This window comes from Saimiri boliviensis, chromosome 14 (genome assembly GCF_048565385.1).
Source record: "Saimiri boliviensis isolate mSaiBol1 chromosome 14, mSaiBol1.pri, whole genome shotgun sequence".
Taxonomy (NCBI): Eukaryota; Metazoa; Chordata; class Mammalia; order Primates; family Cebidae; genus Saimiri; species Saimiri boliviensis.
In genome coordinates, this window is record NC_133462.1 from 5285107 (window position 1) to 5302394 (window position 17288).

The 17288-nt window shown below is 45.1% G+C and overlaps 1 protein-coding gene across 3 annotated transcripts; it reads right to left on the reverse strand.

Annotated features, from left to right (window-relative positions):
* Positions 1-221: 221 nt before the first annotated feature.
* Positions 222-17288, reverse strand: LOC101042365 (zinc finger protein 160-like). 3 transcript variants are annotated; one of them, XM_074385578.1, is made up of 5 exons: positions 17232-17288; positions 14529-14616; positions 11583-11709; positions 10283-10414; positions 222-1166 (listed from the first exon to the last, which is right to left on the reverse strand). In XM_074385578.1, exons 2-5 carry the CDS (start codon positions 14541-14543, stop codon positions 229-231), a joined length of 1212 nt encoding a protein of 403 aa, XP_074241679.1. In that variant the 5' UTR covers positions 14544-14616; positions 17232-17288; the 3' UTR covers positions 222-228. The 3 variants fall into 3 exon arrangements, with proteins under 3 accessions (XP_074241679.1, XP_074241678.1, XP_074241677.1); XM_074385577.1 differs by lacking the exons at positions 14529-14616; positions 17232-17288 and having other exon boundaries at positions 10283-10411; positions 11583-12651; XM_074385576.1 differs by lacking the exons at positions 14529-14616; positions 17232-17288 and having other exon boundaries at positions 11583-12651.

The following is a 17288-nucleotide window of genomic DNA, read 5'->3' on the forward strand; positions in this document are numbered from 1 at the left end:
CTCCACTGAGTTCTCTGATGGTCCCCCAGACTTGAATTTTGAATAAATGCCTTTCTACATTCATTACATTTATGTGGTTTCTCTCCAGAATGAATTCTGTGATGTTTTCCAAGTTTTGAACTCTGAAAAAAGTCTTGCCACACTCATTACATTTATAAGGGCTCCCCAGTATGGATGGCCTGAAATTTAGTTAGGCTTGAGTGTACTCTAAAGGCTCTGCCACACTCATTACACTAGTAAGGTTTCTCTCCAGTGTGAATTATCTGATGGTTTTAAAGGTATGAATGTTGACTTAAGACCTTGCCACACTCTGAATTTGTAAGTTTTCTCTCCAGTATGAATTCTGTGATGACTTGCTACTTTTGATTTTTGAATGAAACCTTTGCCACATACATCACATTTATATGGTTTCTGTCCAGTATGGATTCTCTGATGTCTAGTAAGGTTGGACCCTTGATTAAAGGCCTTGCCACATTCATTACATTTGTAAGGTTTTTCTCCAGTATGAATTCTGTGATGACTTGCCAGGTTTGAAATTTGACTGAAAGCTTTGCCACATATATCACATTTATATGGTTTCTGTCCAGTGTGGATTCTCTGATGTGTATCAAGATGGGACCTCTGATGAAAGGCCTTGCCACAATCATTACATTTGTAAGGTTTTTCCCTACTCTGTGCTTTCTGTTCTTGTGTGAGTAATGAGGGATGCATAAAATCATTCCTACATGTATTAGAAATGCTGGTGTCGACACGAGGAAGATTTGTTTGAAGCAGTGAAACTGAGGAGCCATGGTTGACAGACTTCTCAATTTCATTACATTCATAGGTTTTCTTTTCAGTTTGAAATCCCTGCAGTTCAGCCAGATGCAACTGAAAGCTCAGTTCACGCTGATTTTCAACTGGCTTATTTCCAGCTTTCCTTCCATCACATTGATCTCTTCTTCCGGTGATGTTTTTTATTTTAATCGCAGGTGTTTCTTTGTAATTTCTTTCCTCACTGTGACACTGACACTCAAAGTCATGAACATTTTGCTGCATTTCCCTGAAGTAAAAATCTTTGATGTCACAGATTTCACATCTTTCCAGCATCACTGCTTGGAAGGCTTTTCCTGTGCTGTTGTTCTCTTTTGGTGGTAACTCCTTGATCATATGAGTAGGAGAGACACCTACAAGATATTTTATTTGAAAAACAGGTTTTGTATTATCTACAGTTGGCAAATCAGTAGTTCATACTGAAAAAGGTATTATACCAAAAATAGTATTTATACTGAACAATTATAAAGTTTCCAAACATGATCTTCAAATTTGTAGGAATAGGATTTTTAATAAAGAAAAAGTGATTATGGCTGGGCACGGTGGTGCATGCCTGTAATCCCAGCACTTTGGGAGGCCAAGGCAGCTGGATTACAAGGTCAAGAGACCGAGACCAGCCTGGTCAATGTGGTGAAATCCTGTCTCTACTAAAAATACAAAACTTAGCTGGGCATGGTGGCACATGCCTGTAGTCCCAGCTTCTTGGGAGGCTGAGGCAGGAGAATCACTTGAACCCAGGAGGCAGAGGTGACAGTGAGCCGAGATCATGCCACTGTACTCTAGTCTGGCGAAAGAGCAAGACTCCATCCCCCCTCAAAAAAGGCTGGGTGCAGTGGCTCACGCCTGTAATCCCAGCACTTTGGGAGGCTGAGGCAGGTGGATCACCTGAGGTCAGGAGTATAAGACCAGCCTGACCAACATAAAGAAAGCCTGTGTCTACTAAAAATACAAAACTTAGCCGGGTGTGGTGGCGTGTGCCTGTAATCCCAGCTACTCAGGAGGCTGAGGCAGGAGAATCACTTAAACCTGGGAGGCAGAGGTTGTGGTGAACCGAGATAGCACCATTGCACTCCAGCCTGGGTAACAGAAGTGAAACTCCGTCTCAAAAAGAAAGTGATTACGTGTAATTCAAATTAATTTTAGGGACGCCTAGTTTCAAATAACCTATACCCCAAACATCTGTGTTGTGCAAACTTACGTTAATTCTAAAAATGAGGGCAGGCCGTACAAGAGGCATGGCACCAGCATCTGAGTCGGTGAGGGCCTCAGGCTGCTTCCACTGAAGGCAGAAGGCAAAGGGAAGATGGCATGTGCAGACATCACATGGCAAGAGAGGAACTAAGAGGGAAGGAGGTGCCAGGCTCTTTTTAATGGCCAGTTCTCATGAGAACTAATAGAGTGAGAACTCATTCATTACCTCAAGTAAAGCACCAAGCCTTTCATGAAGGTCCCACTCTCATGACCCAAACACCTCCCATTAGGACCCACATCCAACACTGGAGATAAATTTCAACATGAGATTTGGAAGGGACAGACATCCCCTCCAAACTATAGTGGTATCTTTAATAAAGAAAATAAGCACGGATGGGTGCAGTAACTCATGCCTGTTTGTAATCCCAGTACTTTAGGAGGCCAAGGTGGACGGATCACAAGGTTAGGAGTTGAAGACCAGCCTGACCAACATGGTGAAACCCCGTCTCCACTAAAAATACAAAAATTAGCCAGGTGTGGTGGTGGATGCCTGTAATCCCCGCTATTCAGGAGGCTGAGGCAGGAGAATTGCTTGAACCTGGGAGGCGGAGGTTGCAGTGAGCCAAGACCATGCCACTGCACTCTAGCATGGTTGACAGAGTGAGACTCCGTCTCAAAAAAAGACAAGAAGTAAATGACCTACAATGGGTAATGGTTTATACTGAAGGGAGCTGTTAGTGGATGCAGAGTACAGAAACATTTCCTGGCAGTGCACAGAGACCCATGGACTAGGTTTTTAGCAACACAGCACATAACTGACAGAGAATAACAGGACAGCACTAAGAAGTGGATTGACAGAAACCAAGTGAACATTACAGAAAATTCAGATGTAAAGAAAGATGGGGAACAAAATAGTCACCATGTGTTAACTGAAGAATGCAACTTGCAGAACTTCAGAAATTTGTAGAAAATATGGGTGATATATGTAACAGTGGAGAAGTCCTTGAAGAATAAGAAATGAGCCAGGCTTCCTTTAAAATACTGTGAGATATTTAAATACGAATTTAGTACACCAAGATGGATATGATAAACCTAGATAAGAAGCATAATGTTTACAAAGTAACAGCTGGAGGATATAAAAATCCAGTGAGCTTTAACCCAAACCCACCAAGTTAGATTAGACAATTAAAAATATACTATAATCGCACCACTGCACCACACCACCGTATATATACACACACATACTATAGAAAAAAGCAATGTTATTTTCTATAACAAATTGTGTCAAGTCAATTTAGTGGTATTTCTGAAATTAAGACATTGAATTAATTTTAAAAAGTATATTCTCAACAAATAAAAAATTTTAAAGGAAAAAGAAAAAAGTGTATTCTTAAGATATGGAAAATCCACCAATTTAGAAGCTGTAACAAACTTGAGTGGCACTTTAATAACAGACATTAAATCAGGTGAAACAAAAATAAAAAACATTTTAGACAATACTTTCAATATATTCTCGAGTTTATGTAGGTTTTAGGGAAACTGCTACTGACTCATTCCCTCAAACTAAAGAAGGAAAGCTTGTAAAATATATTTAAAAATGCATTTCCCAGGCCGGGTGCGGTGGCTCAAGCCTGTAATCCCAGCACTTTGGGAGGCCGAGGCAGGTGGATCATGAGGTCAAGAGATCGAGACCATCCTGGTCAACATGGTGAAACCCCGTCTCTACTAAAAATACTAAAAAATTAGCTGGGCATGGTGGCGTGTGCCTGTAATCCCAGCTACTCAGGAGGCTGAGGCAGGAGAATTGCCTGGACCCAGGAGGCGGAGGTTGCGGTGAGCCGAGATCGCGCCATTGCACTCCAGCCTGGGCAAGAAGAGCGAAACTCTGTCTCAAAAAAAAAAAAAAAAATGCATTTCCCAATACAAAGCTCTATATGTTGTAAACATAAAATAACCCCTAAAGTCATAAAAAATATGGACTGCTTATTAAATAAAAACAAGTTCATTTACAATATACAGAAATGTACTAAATGAAAGTAGCACTGGCTTAAACAGGACAAGTTCCAGTAGACGTAAAGAAAGTACACATTGGCCAGGTGCAGTGGCTCACGCCTGTCATCCCAACACTTTGGGAGGCCGAGGTGGGCAGATTACCTGAAGTCAGGAGTTCGAGACCAGCCTGACCTACATGGAGAACCCCCATCTCTACTAAAAATACAAAATTAGCCGGGTGTGGTGGCACGTGCCTGTAATCCCAGCTACTCGGGACTGAGGCAGGAGAATCACTTGAACCCAGGAGGCAGAGGTTGCGGTAAGCCGAGATCGCACCATTGCACTCCAGCCTGGGCAACAAGAGTGAAACCGTGTCAACCAAAAAAAAAGAAGAAGAAGAATTTGGGCATCATTCAATTTCATCAGCTCCCTTGAGATGCTTCATAATTGCATTTTTGAAGAAGAATAAATGCCATACAACACAGGATTGACAACGTGTCATGAACAAGAGTTTAGTCAACAGCCTCATGGAATGAGGTTGTGAACTTGGACAACGTTCTCCCTAGGATACATTCCTACCGCATTTATTGCTAGCTCAAAATAGATGACCATTGGTATATTTGGTCAACACTGTCACAACATCCTTGAGAACCATATTTTGGAACGTCCTCAATAACCAGGGGCAAACACTTATCAGTTGGCTCTTGTGACACTTCCACTCTCAGTGTCATGGGTCATCCTGACAACTTGACTCAATGCCTTCATGGGGCACTTTTGCATGTAGCAGGATAATAGAGTGACATGTGAATTAAAGTGTTGTCTTTGAAGAATTTTCCGTCATCAGGTAAGCCTGCTCCATGGGAAGAGTCCACCAGAAGCTCTCCATCACATAAAGGTTGGTTGCCACAGGAGAAAAAAACTAGATGAAACTTCAGACCCCAGGGATGTGTATTTCAAAAGCAAGTTTCAAAGGCAAAATCACCGAGATGTACAAGAACACAAAATCAGGAAGAGCCCATGTTTTTCTGCATTCACACAATAGTTAGAGCCGTGGAAAAGAGACATAAATACAACATATTATGGGGGTCGGATTATGTGGGCTTTAAATACATGACTGTGCTCTGCCCACAGACGTTAAGCTGAGAGCCTGAAAGACTGAGATATGCTCCCTGTGTAGAACTGAGAATCAGAGAGAGAGGCTGGGCATGGCCTCAGTGGGTCCCTGACCCCATGTACTCATGCCTGTAATTCCAGCACTTTGGGAGACCAAGGCTAGAACACCTGAGGTCAGGAGTTCTAGACCAGCCTGGCCAACACAGTGGAACCCCATCTCCATTAAACATACAAAAATTGGGGATTTGCTGGCAAGATGGCGGAATAGGAACACCTCCAGTCTGCAGCTCCCAGCAAGATCAATGCAGAAGGTGGGTGATTTCTGCATTTCCAACTGAAGTACCCAGTTCATCTCATTGGGACTGGTTGGACAGTGGGTGCAGCCCACGTAGTGTTGAGCCAAAGCAGGGTAGGATGTCACCTCACCTGGGTAGGACAAGGGGTCGGAGGATTTCCCTCCCCTAGCCAAGGGAAGCCATAAGGGACTGTGCCGTGAGGAAGGGTGCACTCCAGCTCAGATACTGCGCTTTTCCCGTGGTCTTCATAACCAGCAGACCAGGAGATTCCCTCCGATGCCTATGCCACCAGGGCCCTGGGTTTCAAGCACAAAACTGGGTGGCTGCTTGGGCAGACACCAAACTAGCAGCAGGACTTTATTTTTCATACACCAGTGGCACTTGGAATGCCAGTGAGAGAACCATTCTGTCGGTTCTGGAAAGGAGGTTGAAGCCAGAGAGCCCAGTGCTCTGGCTCAGCGGGTCTCACCCCCATGGAGACCAATAAGCTAAAACCCACTGGCTTGAAATTCTCACTGCAAGCACAGCAGTCTGAGGTTGACCTGGGATGCTTGAGCTTTGTGGGGGGAAGGGTGTCTGCAACTGCTGAGGCTTGAGTAAGCGGTTTTACCCTCACAGATAAACAAAGCCGCCGGGAAGTTTGAACTGGGCAGAGCTTGCTACAGCTCAGCAAGGCCACTGCAGCCAGACTACCTCTCTAGATTCCTTTTCCCTGGGCAGGGCATCTCTGAAAAAAAGGCAGCAGCCACAGTCAGGGCCTTATAGATAAAACCCCCATCTCCCTGGGACAGATCACCTGAGGGAAGGGACAGCTGCGGGCCTGCCTCGGCCTCCCAAGTTCTGACATTGAGGCAGTAATTAATAGCCTACCAACCAAAAAAAGTCCAGCACCAGATGGATTCACAGACAAATTCTACCAGAGGTAGAAAGAGGAGCTGCTCTAACTCATTTTATGACGTCAGCATCATCCTGATAGAAAAACCTGGCAGAGACACAACAAAAAAGAAAATTTTGGGCGAATATCCCTGATGAACATCAATGTGAAAAAATAAAATACTGGCAAATTGAATTCAGCAGCACATCAAAAAGCTTATCCACCATGATCAAGTTGGCTTCATCCCTGAGATGCGAGGCTGGTTCGGTATACACAAATCAATAAACATAATCCATCACATAAACAGAACCGATGACAAAAACCAGATGATTATCTCAATAGATGCAGAAAAGGCCTTCGACAAAATTCAATAGCCTTCATGCTAAAAACTCTGAATAAACTTGGTATCGATGGAATGTATCTCAAAATAAGAGCTATTTATGACAGACCCACAGCCAGTATCATACTGAATGGGCAAAAACTGGAAGCATTCCCTTTGAAAACTGGCACAAGACAAGGATGCCCTCTCTCACCACTCCTGTTCAACATAGTATTGGAAGTTCTGGCCAGGGCAATCAGGCAACAGAAAGAAATAAAGGGGATTCAATTAGGAAGAGAGGAAGTCAAATTGTCTCTGTTTGCAGATGACATGATTGTGTGTTTAGAAAACCCCATCATCTCAGACCAAAATCTCAAGCTGATAAGCAACTTCAGCAAAGTCTCAGGCTACAAAATCAATGTGCAAAGATCACGAGCATTCCTATACACCAATAACGGACAAGACAGCCAAATCACAATTGCTACAAAGAGAATAAAAATTGTAGGAATACAGCTTACCAGGGATGTGAAGGACCTCTTCAAGGAGAACTACAAACCACTGCTCAAGAAAATCAGAGAGGACACAAACAAATGCAAAAACATTCCATGCTCATGGATAGAAAGAATCAATATGAAAATGGCCATACTGCCCAAAGTAATTTAAAGATTCATTGCTATCCCTATCAAGCTACCATTAACTGTCTTCACAGAATTGGAAAAAAAAAAAAAAAACTTTAAATTTGATATGGAACCAAAAAAGAGCCTGTATGGCCAAGACAATCCTAAGCAAAAAGAACAAAGCTGGAGGCATCATACTACCTGACTTCAAACTATACTACAAGCCTACAGTAACAAAAACAGCATGGTACTGGTACCAAAACAGACATATAGACCAATGGAACAGAACAGAGCCCTCAGAAATAACACCACACATCTACAGCCATCTGATCTTTGACACACCTGACAAAAACAAGCAATAGGGAAAGGATTCCCTATTTAATAAATGGTGTTTGGAAAACTGGCTAGCTACATGCAGAAAACAAACTGGATCCCTTCCTTACACCTTATACAAAAATTAATTCATAATGGATTAAAGGCTTAAATGTAAGACCTGGAACCATAAAACCCCTAGAGGAAAACCTAGGCAGTACTATTCAGGACACAGGCATAGGCAAAGAATTCATGGCTAAAACACCAAAAGCAATGGCAACAAAAGCCAAAATAGACAAATGGGATCTAATTAAACTAAAGAGCTTCTGCACAGCAAAAGAAACTATCATCAGAGTGAACAGGCAACCTACAGAATGGTAGAAAATTTTTGCAATCTATCTATCTCACAAAGGGTTAATATCGAGAATCTACAAAGAACTTAAACAAATTTACAAGGGAAAAAAAAAAACCTTGCCAGGCTCGGTGGCTCAAGCCTGTAATCCCAGCACTTTGGTGGGAGGCCGAGGCGGGTGGATCATGAGGTCAAGAGATCGAGACCATCCTGGTCAACATGGTGAAACCTCATCTCTACTAAAAATACAAAAAATTAGCTGGGCATGGTGGCGCATGCCTATAATCCCAGCTACTCTGGAGGCTGAGGCAGGAGAATTGCCTGAACCCAGGAGGCGGAGGTTGCAGTGAGCCGAGATCACGCCATTGCACTCCAGCCTGGGTAACAAGAGCGAAACTCTGTCTCAAAAAAATAAAAAAAAAACCATTAAAAAGTGGGCAAAGGATATGAACAGACACTTCTCAAAAGAAGACATTTATGCAGCCAAGAAACATGAAAAAAAGCTCATCATCACTGGTCATTAGAGAAATACAAATTAGAACCACAATGAGATACTATCTCACGCCGCTTAGAATGGTGATCATTAAAAAGTCAGGACACAACAGATGCTGGAGGGGATGCGGAGAAATAGGAATGCTTTTACACCGTTAGTGGGAGCGTACATTAGTTCAACCATTGTGGAAGGCAGTGTGGCGATTCCTCAAATATCTAGAACTAAAAATACCATTTGACTCAGCAATCCCATTTTTGGGTATATATCCACAAGATTATAAATCATTCCACTAAAAAGACACATGCACACATAATATGTTTACTGTGGCTGTTCACAACAGCAAAGACTTGGAACCAACCCAAATGCCCATCAATGATAGACTGGATAAAGAAAATGAGGCACATATACACCATGGAATAGTATGCACCCATAAAAAAGGATGAGTTTGGCCAGGCATGGTGGCTCATGCCTACAATCCCAGCACTTAGGGAGGCCAAGGTGGGCAGATCACAAGATCAGGAGTTCGAGATCAGTCTCACCAATGTGGTAAAACCCTGTCTCTACTACAAATACAAAAATTAGCCAGGCATGGTGGTGGGCACCTATAGTCTTAGCTACTCAGGAGGCTGAGGCAGGAGAATTGCTTGAACACGGGGGTCGGAGGTTGCATTGAGTCAAGATTGTGCCACTGCACTCCAGCCTGGGCAACAGAGTGAGACTCCAGCTCAAAAAAAAAAAAAAAAAAAAAGGATGAGCTCATGTCCTTTGCAGGAACATGGATGAGGCTAGAAACCATTGTTCTCAGCAAACTAACACAAGAACAGAAAACCAAACGCCACATTTTTTCACTCATAAGTGGGAGTTCAACAATGACAACACATGGACACAGAGAGGGAAACATCATACACTGGGGCCTGTCGGTGGCGCGGGGGATGGACGAGGGATAGCATTAGGCGAAATACCTAATGTAGATGACAGGTTGGTAGGTGCAGCAAACCACCATGGCACGTGTATACCTATGTAACAAACCTGCACGTTCTGCACATGTGCCCCAGGACTTAAAGTATAATTTAAAAAAATAAGCCAGGTGTGGTGACACACGCCTGCATGCCTGTAGTTCCAGCTACTCAGGAAGCTGAGGCAAGAGAACTGCTTGAACCTGGGAGGCAGAAGTTGCAGTGAGTTGAGATCAGGCCACTGCACCACAGCCTGGGCAAGAGAGCCAGACTTTGTCTCAAAAAAAAAGAACTCTCTGTCTAGTGCCATTCCAGTACTGAGTAACAATCTCAGAAGACCCAATGTGTTCCACACACTGCCATCTGTGGCCAAAGCAGAACAGAAGAAATGACTGAGGCTGAAGGACTTCAACAGGCAGAGAGGGCTGGAAAGCACCATGAGGTTTCTGGAGCCCCAGATGCAAAGGAGGAGCCCCTAATCTTTTCCCATCATTTGATTAGGTCTCCCAAGTACAGGAAATGGGGCCGAACCTATTCAGGTCAAGGGGGCAGGTCTATACAGATCAGGCCTCAGCTCTGATCTGTATAGACAGAGAACCGAGCATCAGATGGAATCGTATAGGAGAGATCACGGGGGAAAGAGACCCCTTTAAACACAGCTCTCCCTGTTCCCCTCAGAGTGAAGAAACCACAGAGGTCCCAGAAGCCACGTGACAAAGTGTGGTCCATCAGGATAAAGACTTTGCCTTTGTCACTGAGCTGCAGCACCATGGGGTAGTGAAAGTTTAAATGATGACACAGCAGAACAGCAGAGGGATAAATGAGGGCAAAGGAAGATTTCCACTGAGTGCTCACAGGATTGAAACCCTTTTTGTCCCATAGAATGCTTCAACTTGGAAAGAGTTACCTGAAAACTAACAGTGCAGCTTCCTCTCAGCCCATCTGAGCTCTTACCTGTGTTCACACCTTTGATGCATTTCCAACCATTTGATGTTTTTGTTATTTTCACTTCACTCTCCACAGTCCGGGGCTCTTTCCCTTGCTCCAACGTGGAGACAATATTCATTTCAGAGAGAGAGATTCCTGCTTATAAAGAGAAAGGGATATGATGTGCTGTGGCTTTTACAGAATCCCAGCCCTTTGTTTAGAGGAGAGAGGACATTAGAAATGGATCTAGAAAAATACCTCACAAATTCACCCACTGAATGCCTCCTTTTGAATGTTTAGAAAACATGGTAAGATACGGATGTCGAGCTCTCCTCTAAGAAGTACTGAATCACAAGCAAAAAGGTAGAGTGGATCTTTTTCTTTCTTTCCTTTTTTTTTTTTTTTTTGAGACGTAACCTCGCTTCTGTTGCCCAGGCTGGAGTACAGTGGCGTGATCTTGGCTCACCACAACCTCCACCTCCTGGGTTCAGCGATTCTCCTGCCTCAGCCTCCCAAGTAGCTGAGACTGCAGGTACCTGGCACCATGCCTGGCTAATTTTTTGTATTTTTAGTAGAGACAGGGTTTCACCATGCTGCCCAGGCTGGAGTACAATGACACGATCATGGCTCACAGCTACCGTCACCTCCCGGGTTCAAGCGATTCTCCAGCCTCAGCCTCCTGAGTAGCTGGGATTACAGGCATGCGCCACCACGCCCAGCTAATGTTTGCATTTTCAGTAGTGATGGGGTTTCTCCATGTTAGCCAGGCTGGTCTCAAACTCCTGACCTCAGGTGATCTGCCCGCCTTGGCCTCCCAAAGTGCAAGGATTATAAGCGTGAGCCACCATGCTCAGCCCAAAGTAGATTTTTTTTTTTTTTGAGATGAAGTTTTACTCTTGTTGCCCAGACTGGAGTGCAATGGCACGATCTTGGCTCACTGATACCTGTACCTCCCAGGTTCAAGCAATTCTCCTGCCTCAGCCTCCCGAGTAGCTGGGATTACAGGCACCTGCCATCTCACCCAGCTAACTTTTTTGTATTTTTAGTAAAGACAGGGTTTCACCAAGTTGGCCAGGCTGCTCTCAAACTCCTGACCTCAGTTGATCTGCCTGCCTCGGCCTCCCAAAGTGCTGGGATTACAGGCGTGAGCCACCACGCCCAGCCCAAAGTAGACAAGTCCAGATGCTATACTATCAAGCTTTTCATCTGAGAATTAACACAGCTTCAGTCTTAATGGAGCAATGCAGGGGCTCCCAAGAGGCACACGAGGGAAAATGTAGACATACAGCAGAGCAGATTCCCACTTCTGGAGGGAAGTTGTCCTCACCCAGGGAGACCAGGTTCCTGTAGTTCTCCAGCATCACATTCCTGTACAAAGTCCTCTGAGCAGAGTCCAGGCACTTCCACTCCTCCGGAGAGAATTCTACAGCCACATCCCTGAATGTCAACCTTTCCTGATACGAGAAAACACATTTCACCAAGAAGTCATGGGGAGAGCCATTATCTTCACACAAATGACAGAAAGAGAGGTATAAGTCCATTTAATTTAAATGGACATTCTTGGAGATCCAGGGAACGGTTTTTTCAGGCGAATTGTGTCTGAAAAACACATTTTACCAGCTGCATATGGGGAGCGGTATCAACTTTACATAAAATGAGAAAAGGAGAGAACTGTATTGATTTGACTGAAGGGAGGGTTCTGGCAGATCCATGTTAAGGTATTTTGGGGGATTTAGGGATATTAGGAAGAAAACTAGGTATGTCTCCCTAATTGCATTTTATTATATTACTCTGTAAGAGCTGACAATACCTTCTAAATAAGTGTGGATTTCCCTTTCTGTAGACAATGGAAGAAAGTTACAAATAAAAATCAACACGGGCTATCTCTGTAGAAGTGTTTGATAATACTTCTGACACGAGGCGATACTCAATATCTAGATGAGACAGAGGAAGGGTGGTGTTTTCCGAGATGGCAACCTCCATGGTAGCTTTAAAGAAAGAAAGGTCACAATCTAAAAAATGTGGCCGGGCGCCGTGGCTCATGCCTATAATCCCAGCACTTGGGAGGCCAAGGCAGGCGGATCACAAGGTCAAGGGATTGAGAGCATCCTGGCCAGCATGGTGAAAGTCTGCCCCTAGTAAAAAGAGAAAAATAGGCCAGGTGCGGTGGCGCTCACCTGTAATCCCAGCACTTTGCGAGGCCGAGGTGGGTGGATCACGAGGTCAAGAGATTGAGACCATCCTGGTCAACACGGTGAAACCTCGTCTCTACTAAAAATACAAAAATCAGCTGGGCATAGTGGCGCATGCTTGTAATCCCAGCTACTCAGGAGGCTGAGGCAGGAGAATTCCCCTGAACTCAGGAGGCGCAGGGCAGTGCGCCAAGACTGTGCCACTGCACTCCAGCCTGGCGACAGAGACTCTATCTCATACAAAAAAAAAAAAAAAAAAAAAGGCCTGGCACAGTAGCTCATGCCTGTTATCCCACCACTTTGAGAGGATGAAGCAGGCAGATCACGAGGTCAGGAGATCTAGACCATCCTGGCTAACAAGATGAAACCCCATCTCTACTAAAAATATGAAAAATTAGCCAGGCGTAGTGGCACGTGCCTGTAGTCCCAGCTACTCGGGAGGCTGAGGCAGGAGAAACGTCTGAACCCAGGAGGCAGAGGTTGCAGTGAGCCACAGTTGCAACACTGCACTGCATCCTGGGTGACAGAGCCAGACGCCATCTCAAAAAAAAAAAAAAATTTAAAAGAAAACTGTGGCCAGGCGTAATGGCTCACGCCTGTAATCCAAGCACTTTGGAGGCCAAGGCGGGTGGATCACCTGAGGTCGGGAGTTCAAGACCTGCCTGACCAACATGGTGAAACCCCGTCTTTACTGAAAAAAAAAAAAAAAAGCAAGAAAGAAAACTGATGATGACAGCAATAATGACTAAAGCTTTTGAACACTTTTATGTGGTGGGCATTATTCTGATGCTTTACATGTGCTAACTTGTGTAAGACACAATAACCCAAGAGAGAAATAATTTTTATTTCCATTTTGCTAGGAGAAAACTGTGTCACAGAAACCCTCAGAAACTCAACTCAGGTAAAACAGCTAAAATGCAGCAGAACAAGCCCTTGAAACTAGGCATTTGGGGCTAAAGAATCAGACAGTTAAGTAACACATACAGCATCAAAAGTGCTTTGGCAAAGAATTCCCTGGAAAAAAACTAGTTTACATCTAACAACATGAAACTGCATAAAAGGTCATTACACATACATACACATGCCTGCACATAATAAATTAGTATTCTTACTATTCGTCAACTCATTAATGTGATGATGTAGGAAAAAATTTAAGGCTATGGAAAATATTTCAGATATAAATATCTGAACAGTTCAAAAATATACAACTGGCTGGGTGCATGGCTCACGCCTGTAATCCCAGCACTTCGGGAGGCCAAGGTGGGCGGATCACCTGAGGTCAGGGGTTCAAGACCAGCCTGACCAACACGGAGAAACCCCATCTCTACTAAAAATACAAAATTAGCCAGGCATGGTGGTGCATGCCTGTAATCCCAGCTACTTAGGAGGCTGAGGCAGAAGAATTGCTTGAACCCGGGAGGCAGAGGTTGCGGTGAGCTGAGATCGCGCCATTGCACTCCAGCCTGGGTAACGAGCAAAACTCTGTCTCTCTCACACACACACACACACACACACACACACACACACACACACAATCGGAGGTAGAATAAAACACCCTCCCTAAGGTGTTTCTGAACTTTAGATTCCATTCCAAACCATAACAATTCTGGAGCCAGAAACATACTGGTTCATGTGTTTATCTGCGAATGTATTATCAAATCAGACAAACAATTCACCAAATCAGTCTCCTTTTCTAGGGTTTCCCAAGTACTTACGCACATGAGTAGGTGACTTCCACATCCGGCTTCTCTAATCCTGGTCCACAGAGACCTCACGGTATATGCAGATGTGGCCGCTAAACAATCCCTGTTGTGTGAAAGCCCTGTCACCCCAGGGCCCACACCTGTGTCTGTCCATGTCTGGGGTGAGCCCTTCCCAAGACCATGCCCAGTGCAGCCTCTTCATGTCACTGGGTCACAGCCAATAGCATCTAAGTGAGATGAGAGGGACTGAGGGAAGGCATGGGTGAGTGCCAGCAAACCTGTCAGGCAGGACGCTTTAGGCTCAGAGATTTGCAGCTTCAAAGAAACATTTCAGAAAGGAAAGAGAAACAGAACAACGTCCCAAGAATATCGCTTTACCTGAGGAAGAGCCATCCCTGTCTCCTCCTTCCTTCCCCTTTCTTCTCTTCTGGACTTCTTCAGGCCACATGAGTCTTTAGAGGTCAATCTGGAATGTGAAAAAGAAGTTATTTAGGCCGGGCGCGGTGGCTCAAGCCTGTAATCCCAGCACTTTGGGAGGCCGAGGCGGGCGGATCACGAGGTCAAGAGATCGAGACCATCCTGGTCAGCACGGTGAAACCCCGTCTCTACTAAAAATACTGAAAATTAGCTGGGCATGGTGGCATGTGCCTGTAATCCCAGCTACTCAGGAGGCTGAGGCAGGAGAATTGCCTGAACCCAGGAGGCGGAGGTTGCGGTGAGCCGAGATCGCGCCATTGCACTCCAGCCTGGGTAACAAGAGGGAAACTGTCTCAAAAAAAAAAATAAATAAATAAATAAATAAAACAAAAATATATTTTTGGTCTCTGCCCCTGGTTCCTAGGACATGGATACCTCATAGATAGGGCTGTTAGGAGAATCTTTTGTTCTCATATTTGGTCTTTGACCCCAGGTCCAGCACAAAGCTCCTCAATCCCTTAGAATTTCCTGCATGATAGGAATGTGTTTGTTCTAATGAGGCAAGTCTTGATGGGCTCCTGGATATAGCCATTGGCCAGAAAGACTACGCTATGATTCGAAGCTTCGAAATTTCACCTCCATCCCCCATTTCCCAAAGAGTGGAGAGGGCTGAAGATTGAGTTAATACTCTCTCATGCCTACAGGATGAAGCCTCGATTTAAAAAATCCCTGATCTATTGGTTCAAAGAGCTTTCTGGTTGATAAACACATTTGAATGCCAGAGGGGTGGTGCACCCAGACCCACAAGGACAGAGCTCCTGTGCTCAGAGCATTCTAAGACCTCACCGTATGTATCTCTTCATCTGGCTGCCCATGGGTGTTTTTCATGATATCCTTTATTAATACACCAAATCCTCACTGGATGTTATCAAGAGATTCTTAGAAACTGGAACTTTAAGTGAAATGGCAACATTTTTTTCCTCATCAACATAAAAAAAAAAAAAATGACACCGAACAGCCAGGCACAGTGGCTTATGCCTCTCTAATTCCAGCATTTTGGGTGGCCAAGGTGGGTGGATCACAGTCAGGAGATTGAGACCATCCTGGCCAACATGGTGGAACCCTGTCTCTACTAAAAATATAAAAATTAGCTGGGCGTGGTGGCGGGTGCCTGTATCACATCTACTCGGGAGGCTGAGGCAGGTGAATCACTTGAACTCGGGAGGTGGGGTTGCAGTGAGCCAAGATCGTGCCACTGTATTCCAGCCTGGCAACAGAGCAAGACTCTGTCTCAAAATAATGATAATAATCACATTGAACCAAACATTATTCGAGTACCTGCTGTATATAATTTCATTCATGATCCAGTTTCCAAGAACCTATGGAAAACATTGTGAGGATTGACTGCCCAAAAAAATCGGTAAACCTAAGTGCTTCCAGCAGTTCTGTGAGCTGTCCTCAAAAATTAATCAAACTCAAAGAGGGAGTCATGGGAGCCTTAATATATAGGTCAGTTTTAAGGACCGGTGACAACGTATTACTTTTGATTGACATCTGAAGTGGCAGCAGGGCGAGGGTAGGGAGTGGTCTTGTGGGACTAAGACCTTAACCCATTGGATCTGGCTCTAGCTCCAGGTGCACAGTGTCTTGTAGAGCGCGCAGCTGGTGTCCACTGGAGAACTGCCTAGTATATGGGAAAAAACTCCCACACATTTGCTGTCAGAAGTGTTCTATGTTGGCTGGCCCTGCGGCTCATGCCTGTAATCCCAGCCCTTTGGCAGCCTGAGGCAGGGGGATAATCTGAGGTCAGGAGTTCGAGACCAGCCTGGCCAACATGATGAAACCTCCGTCTCTACTGAAAATACAAAAATTAGCTGGGCTTGGTGGCAGTCGCCTGTAATCCCAGCTACTCGGGAGGCTGAGGCAGGAGACTCGTTGGAACCTGTGAGGCGTAGGTTACAGTGAACTGAGGTCGCACCACTGCATTCCAGCCTGAGAGAGCGAGACTTGGTGTCAAAAATTAAAAAAAAAAAAAAAAAAAAAAAAAAAAAAAAAAGATACTGGGTGTCACAGGACAGGCCCAGGTCACCTCCTCCACCATGGGTGTCACAGGACATGCCCAGGTCACCTCCCACCACGGGAGGTGACTGCCAAGAGGGGCTTGGGAGCTTGAAGGCCCTGCCTGAGAAAGACTTGAGGTGAGAACGACAGAGGTGGCACCTCAGGACAGGGGTGGGGTCTGCAGAATCCCAGAACCAAGGAAAGGACAGGGACTGAGGCTGCAGCGCTGCGTGCGCTCCAGGGACCGACGAGGGCGAGTCTTGGAGAATCGGATAGAACCGAATCCACCCTGCAGGTGAGGACTTTAAGAAGTGCCCTCCCGCGTGGCGGGAAGAAAAATCGGTAAAGGAATTTAGGCAGGAAAAGACTCGAAAGGTCATGTTTACCTAGCGGGAGACGAAAGACGAGGGTCAGGGACCAGCCTAAGAGCGACTTTAACCCAAAGGGAAAGCGATCCCCGCACTCTCGCAGCAACGTCAGAATGTACTTGGGGTGGAGGGCGCGGTGCGGGCGTTTTAAGGTCTGTAGAGACCCCCTCCAGACCCGGGGGATGGAAGGAGGGGGCCTGCGAAGCGCAGATTTTATCGAAAGAGGAAAACTCACGCTCTGCTGTGCAATCTTCACTCCCCGCGATCCGCTTCCGGGTTTGCAGAAAACCGC